Source organism: Thermobia domestica, chromosome 7 (assembly GCF_964235325.1).
Source record: "Thermobia domestica chromosome 7, izTheDome1.hap1.1, whole genome shotgun sequence".
NCBI lineage: Eukaryota > Metazoa > Arthropoda > Insecta > Zygentoma > Lepismatidae > Thermobia > Thermobia domestica.
In genome coordinates, this window is record NC_137460.1 from 251,274,955 (window position 1) to 251,282,788 (window position 7,834).

A 7,834-nucleotide genomic window follows, 5' to 3' on the forward strand; every position below is an offset into this window, starting at 1 on the left:
ATGCTATAAGTAAAAACAAAGATAGGAACCAGCGCCTACAGCTGAATGGTATTCCCCAAGTTATGATGTATGGTGATGATGTAAGTCTAATACGATAACAATCAAAAGAAATGCAGAGGCCTTATTAAACACATGCAGGGACATGAGTAAATACACATAAATCTAAATACAAGGAAGTTTGCAAGAATCGTAATACGTCAAATTATGAATGCGTTAAAATATCAATTAATACTTTCGACACTGTGGATACTTTCAAATATCTTGGATCAGTATTACCAGACCCAAATCATACCCACTAAGGAATTAAATGTCCACTGAAATCAGGAAATTTTTGTTATTATACACTTCAAAATATATTGTCGTCGCGAATTCTGTCAAGGAATTTAAAGCTTAAAATATATAAAATGATAATCATGCCTGTTACACTTTATAGTTGTGAAATATGGTCGCTTACGTTGCGGGAAGAATGCAGACTCAAAGTATTTGAGAATAAAATTCTGAGACGAATATTTGAACCCAAGAGGAACGGGAATGGGGAATGACGGAAACTTCATAAGGAGGAACTACATAATTTATACCAAAGATCGTTAGAGTCATCAAGTCTAGGAGGCTCAGGTATGCAGGACATGAAGCCAGAATGGAAGAAAGTAGGAACGCTTTCAAAGTTTTAACTGGAAGTTCAATCGGGAAACGTCCATTAGGAAAGCCTAGGCCCAGATGGGAGGACAATATCAAGATGGATCTAGCAGAAATAGGAATACAGAGTAGAAACTGGATTGAATTGGATGAGGACAGAAGTCAATGGAGAACTTTTGTGGCCTTAGAGAAAGAGAGAGAATACATTTAAGTTAACCACAACTGCATAACAAACATGAGTGAGTCCGGGATTCAAGCCCGCATTCCACCATTATGACAAAATTTTTTCTTAATTCCATCTGTGAATTTAGAGATATTCCGTATATTGTGATTCCTGGCCGACTTCCTTTCTAATCGTTTTTAAATTTTCGTTATAACTAATTACCAGAAGTGGTGGATTTGCGAAGGGGGTTAGGGTGGGGATGTCTTTCCGATTGAAACCTCTACCCCGAAATTACGGAATTTCCAAACAAACTAAATATTAATTTTGCCTTTACTCATAAACTTCAAGGTGTCTTCAAACAAAAAATTAGGAATTTTTAGAGAAAACTGAGCATTAATAAGAAAAGCCTCTCCCATAATAGTTTTCTAAATCCGCCACTGATTATCAATATAAAATGATCTTCAAGCTTGTATCTGGAAGATTATAGATGAATATACAAACGAAATGAAATAATTGTTATGCCTGTACTCGTAAATTTAAGCTACTCTTAAATAAAAGTTAGTAAATTTTAGAAAAACCAAACATTATTCAGAAGAACCCCTCCCAAATATTTTTCTAAATCCGATGATGATTATTTCATCAAATGGTATTTATGGTTGTGTCCAGGAAGATTATTGTTAAATCATTGCACAGCTACAGTATAACGGAAATGTGGATGTGCGCTCTGACAGATATATTGAAAAACATAAGTTTAATTATGAGCTAGAAAAAAGAGTAATAAGCTCTAAGATGTGGAACACGAATGACTAAAAAGAAATGATCTAGAGAAGAAAAAAATGTCGATAATTTAGAATTTATAACAAAGTTAAATACAGTAGTTTCTAAAATTGCCCTCAAATACTACGTACTTCATGTATGCTGTAATTCATAAACCATGTGCTCCATCCATTATGATGGTGAATCCCAGATCGAAATATGGTATTTCGGTCATAGAATCCTATTCAACTTTAGAGTATACTATACGAAAGCTATTTAAACAGAAAAATCATGAAAACGAAAAAAGCCAACGTTTTCGAAATTCTCGTTTTTTATGTTCAAAATTCTCTGTTTATGTGCAAAAAACCATCGATTCAAAAAAGCCGGCTTTTTTGTATCTCTAGATTACTTTGTATGGTAAAATATAAAATTAAATCAGTTTCAGAACTTAGCTAGACATGTAGCCAAGAATATGTCAAGAAAGAAAAACACAATGAAAACAAGAGAAAAGAACACTAGGGTCACATTCTATGCTGCAAGAGGTCACATGACCTTAAAGCGGAAATCAAACCGCTTCTCGGGTTATATCCGAGAGAAACTGTCTTCCAGTAGAACTCGGAACTGGGACTAATTGGTCAAAAGTTTATACGCCTGCCGACTTCTCACAAAAGACGCCTGATAAAAATACTTTGTTTTGATCTTTACATACTTGTTAATATAATTGTCAAGTATCATTTCAGAAGGACAAAAAGATAAACAGTAGCAGACATAAAACATTATACAGAGTTACATATGGACAGTTTCAAAGTACTGCAGAGTACAGAAGAACTAATTTGGTTCAAGTTAGTTCACTACGATTTATATGAGTCCAAGCTAAAGAAATACAACGACTTAACTTGCATATCAGTGACAAAAGTGAATTGAGTCCACTTTGGCTCTGACACATTTATACATAAATAAATACTAAAGATACTTATGATTTCAAGAAATTCCTCTCGACGGGTTTGTATTCCTCCCCCAAAAGAAAGGACGGCATTTCGATGTACTTCATCAACAGTAAACATTAATAAAACGACACAAAATTTACCAAATGGTTCCTTTTCATCATTTGTAAATTATTACTTTGCTACTTTTGGCTATTGTTTAGCATTCCGGGGCCAGCTTTTGCACCTACTTTTTTTGCGATATTCTATTCCGATGCCGTTATTTTATGGTTTAATACGTTAAATTACGTTACCAGCATTAAATTCAGACAGCATTGCAGAGCGAACGTTAGTGACTGAAGGCGGGTTAGAGCTACACATGGAACGTTGTTTTCTATCTTCGTTACCAACAATTCACTTTCTTTTCTCACACCACTACCACTTACCTTTGCAGTTTCTACAGATCCCCTACTGTCTTAAAAAATATTTTCGATACTTTCTTGACTACTTACATACCACTATCAAGCCATTTCTTCCGTAAAACATGCTAATTTTGACCGCCCATACTAAACGATTACCTTACTTTTTAGTGCAAATGAAAATTGATCCTAAAAAATCGTGTTATTAGCTATATAATGTACAGTCAACGAATTTAAAATTTTTTATTCTTCAAATTCTTTAGAACCTAGATATTCGTTTCGTCTCTGTGTATAAAAGTCCGTCTCGGTATATGGAAGTCCGTCTTGGTCTCGGTACTATCCCTAGTTTGAAAAAAACTAGTTTAACCAAAAAACGAAAAATGTTCGTAAAAGTGTGTGTTCGTAATAATGATGGGCAGTGCGAATATTCTCGGTAGGAAGGAATTTAAAAAAGGGAATATTCCCGCGTTTCTTCCCTGGCCTATAATATTCCGGGAAGGAATTTATTTCCATTTGTTTACTCTATCTTCAAAATATAAGAACCATAGGACTAATTATAATTCCTTGATTTTAATATATTGATTTCCTTCTTGGTTCTCAAGAATTTAAAGGTTAAAAAATTTAAAACTCTTTGACTGTACATTATATAGCTAATAACACGATTTTTTAGGTTCAATTTCCAATTTCACTAAAAAGTAAGGTAATTGTTCAGTATTGGGGGGCCAAAACTAGCAAAAAGTAGGATGATTTACGGAAGAAATGAGTTGATAGTGGTATTCAAATAGAAAAGAATTTATCGAAAATATTTTTTTTCAGGGCTGTAGGGGATTTGTACAAACCGTAAAGGTAAGTGGAAGTGATGTGAAAAAAGGAAGTGAATTGTTGGTAACGAAGATAGAAAACAACGTTCCATGCGGGGCTCTAACCCGCTTTCACTCGCTAAAGCTCGCTCTACAATGCTGTCTGAATTTAATGCTGGTAACGTAATTTAACGTATCAAATCATAAAATAACGGCATCGGAATAGAATATTGCGAAAAAGTAGGTAGAAAAGCTGGCCCTCCAATGCTAAACAATAACCAAGAGTAGCAAAGTAGTAATTTACAAATGATGAAAACGAACCATGTGGTAATGTAGAATTATGTAGAAACAAAGATGAAGTACTATTAATAAACTCTGTATCACCGTTAGTAATATATGTCGGTTTGTCTCTTCTCTCAGACTTGAATTTCTGAAGAGGTATTCGGCCATCTCTTACATGTTAATTAACGCATGAAATTTGGAGAAATGGGCAGCAAGAAAGGTCGTGTGTGGCAATGTTACTCGCAAAATTGTAAAGATAAAAAAGTATCTTGCAAATATTGTGAACGTACATATTTGCGTAAATGTTGACAAAATTATTTATAACATTTCAAAATTTAATATGTTTATAATATCACTCGTAGAGTCAAGTTCAAAAAAGCCACTTCCATGTAAAGTTAAACTTTTTAGTGGTTTAAAAGTATGTGGACTTACTATACCATTGTTGAAACATATTTACTTTCATAGGACATATTGCAAATAAATATCTATTTAAGCGCACTCTCTATAAATATAATAGAATATTAATAAAATAACATAACATCTTTCAGAAAATACATTTTAAAGATTACTCTGGGGACAACAGTAATAACATACTGTGATATAAAAACGATTTGTTCTTTGAAATCAGAATATAGTAATAGAATGCAATATTCCTTGTGATTGTACATAAGTTCCCGAAAAAATCCCATTTTTGGATATCTTCCTGGAAATATTCATGAAAAACACCTTTCCGGGAATTTACCCATCACTAGTTTGTGAAATCTTCATGAAGACACATTTGTGGGTTATCACGTTACACTCCCGTATATGGTTCGTAGTATAATCAAAAGTAAATTCCCCATTCGCTATTCAAAGACATAAACCTACAGAAGAAATTTCTTATATATATATATATATATATATATATATATATATATATATATATATATAAGTTTATGAATGCCTCTTTTGTGAAATTCTAATAATTTGTTATTATTGTTATGCAATACCAATCAAAGAAAATTCTAAATATTGTATCGTTTTACTAATGTTTACTATTGATAAAATACGTCGAAATGCCGAACTTTCTTTTGGGGGGAGGAACGCAAACACCTCGAGAGGAATTTCTTGAAATCATGGTATCTATTTATGTATAAATGTGTCAGAGCCAAAGTGGACTCAATTCACTTTTATCACTGATATGCAAATTAAATCGTATTTCTTTAACTTGGACTAATATAAGTCGTAGTGAACCAGCTTGGACTTAACTAGTTCTTTTGTACTCTGCAGTACTTTGAAATTGTCCACATGTAACTCTGTATAATATTTCACGTCTGCTATTGTTTTATGATTTTGTCCTTCTGAAATAGCACTCGACAATTATATTAACAAGTATGTAAAGATCAGAACAATGTATTTTTATCAGGCGACCTTTGTGAGAAGTCGAAAGCGTACCACATTTTCACTAATTAGTCCCAGTTCCGATTTCTAGTGAAAGAAAATTTATCTCGGATATAACTCGAGAAGCGGTTTGGATTCCGCTTTAAGCTCATGTGACCTCTTCCAGTAAAACCCGGTTGTTGCATAATAACACCAAAGCGAAACAAACTGAATTCTGTCCATGTGTGATATAAATACCTGGAGCGAATTATTTAAACAAACAAAAAAGAAATGATTTAAACCAAACAAATTAGTTTTTTTTTTTTTTTTCAATAAAGCAATGCAAGCATCAAAAGCATTTCAGGAATTTACCTAAAAAATGTTTAGGAACGTACAAATTCATATCCAACACTTAAGATATGTAAGTCTACAGTATACACAATGTTTTGCGCTATCCTCGTGAACGTATGGGCCTATATTTACCTTCGGTGACCCGCTTTATCCTATCCGACATCCATTTGCTTCCAGTTGGACAAACATCCTGCACCCTTCTCTAAGTTACATAGCAATATTTTTCTTTTACCGGTTATTTAGCACATTTTGTTTGTACAATAATCCCTGTATCGTGTACGTGCTCTAAGCACCTAAAGTGAACCTGTATGGAAAAATGGAAGTCCATACCCTAGAAATGACAGCTGAAAATACAAAACGACTACTTCTTTAAAAAGAAATGAGTATGAAATGAATTTATGTATGGACCTATATAATTACTGAACACCCATTGTTGGTTAGAATTCTTTCTTATCTTGTATTTTGTTAATGTCTTTCGAAGCCCTCCGTAAAAGTGAGGCTAGACCCATTCGAGTTACATCCTAAATAAAACTACAAACGTCCATAGTTTTTGTTCGAGTATAACAGATTTTACGTTTAAATTTTCAAAGTTTCAGGATAAATTTCATTCTCCCATTTTTTTTTTTTTTTTTTTTTTTTTTGCAAAAGCCTTTATATAAATAAAACACTATCGTGGAACACCCATATTGTAAATATATATATAAAAAATAGTGAGAAATGTGTAATCAGTAATAAAGTAATCATTATTTCATCAACATATGATCTACTTAAGATTAGTATGAATGTTATCGATATTATTATTATTATTATTATTATTATTATTTGGTATACGCCACAGCTGGTCTATATGTGCCATTCCGTTTCCAAATTGAAGACTATTAATTTACATCTCCCATACCTAAATATTTATCATGAAGTATTTAGTTTCTATAAAGTTTCCGAACCATATTATCAATCTGAGCCAATTACTTTATGAAAAATTGAACATTACCTTTCTGGCCGAACTGAATTTGAACTTTTTGCTGTTAATTGCTGGGAGTCGTTAGAGTACGATGCGCAAGTGTCTTGAACCACTATTTTTCTTAGCGTTTCTATATTACTTTCAAACGCAGGATGATCTTGTACTGCAGATTCTGATTTCACCGTACCAACGTTTAGTTTCGCATCCAAACAAAACATAGCTGCATCCTTCTCCATTGTTTGCTCTCCTTCCGTTGTAGTTAATATTAATTCTTTGTTGTCATTCATAAGTTCGTATGTCCACCCTTTCCCCTCGAGTGGATCTTCCTGTGGTAAGTCATAATCAATTTCTTCTTTGCACAAAATTTCCAACTTAACAGACGCCAGGCCAGCCATTATGATTTTAAATTTAATAAAAATTTGACCCTGTTCTTATACTTCCTTTATATGTTATGCTGCCACTGTTAATGAAATTATTTAAAAGGCCATTCACAGAAGCAACTTTATACTTCCAATCAAGTAAACAAGCAGCAATCAACAACGTACTGTATATAATTGATTTTTGAAAAAAAAAAAATAGATCTTCTACCTCTCCAGTTTAATGTTTCAGGTAACAAAGACAATTGGGTAGTTATTAAAAGGATTAATCGTATAATAAATTAATAAAAGCGTATTACATAACAAAGGGTTTTTACGAATAGAGTAGATAAGTGTAGGATGAGAGGTTTTTACCACAGGTTTTTACCAACTCTCACGCAGTGACACGAATCATAATACGTTTCAACACTTGGTTGTTTACTCTTAAGACCAGGATAGATGTGTGTTACAAACAGGGTTGGAAACATAATTAGCGTTTAGAACTTTTTCTTTTTCTAATTTGAGATATTTTTGTTTGCCATTTCATGAACATTTGTTGGAATAGATGTTGTCAAAGTTTGTACCATGATAGATAGATAAAGAATATTTACAAATGTTATCCGGATAGAGATAACGTATTTTATATACTAATATCCTGTTTTTAACAAATTTCGGTTCAGTTTTACTATACGCATGCGTAGCAGGGATGAATTCAGGTTATAGTTCCGGGTGGAATATCCCCTTGGAGAAAATTCATTTCCACGGGAAAAACAAAATTTCTATCGCAATATGTAGAAATTGCTTTACCTAATTATTTGACTTCCAATC

At 32.9% G+C, this 7,834-nt stretch overlaps 1 protein-coding gene across 1 annotated transcript in view; it reads right to left on the reverse strand.

The window, feature by feature from the left end:
- The window catches only part of LOC145690807 (uncharacterized), a 28,268-nt gene extending 20,816 nt beyond the window's left edge, over positions 1-7,452 (reverse strand). The window contains exon 1 of the mRNA XM_081766100.1: positions 6,681-7,452. Coding sequence (XP_081622226.1) covers positions 6,681-7,045 — 365 coding nt within the window. The 5' untranslated portion in view covers positions 7,046-7,452. The remainder of the gene's footprint in view (positions 1-6,680) is intronic.
- Positions 7,453-7,834: the final 382 nt, after the last annotated feature.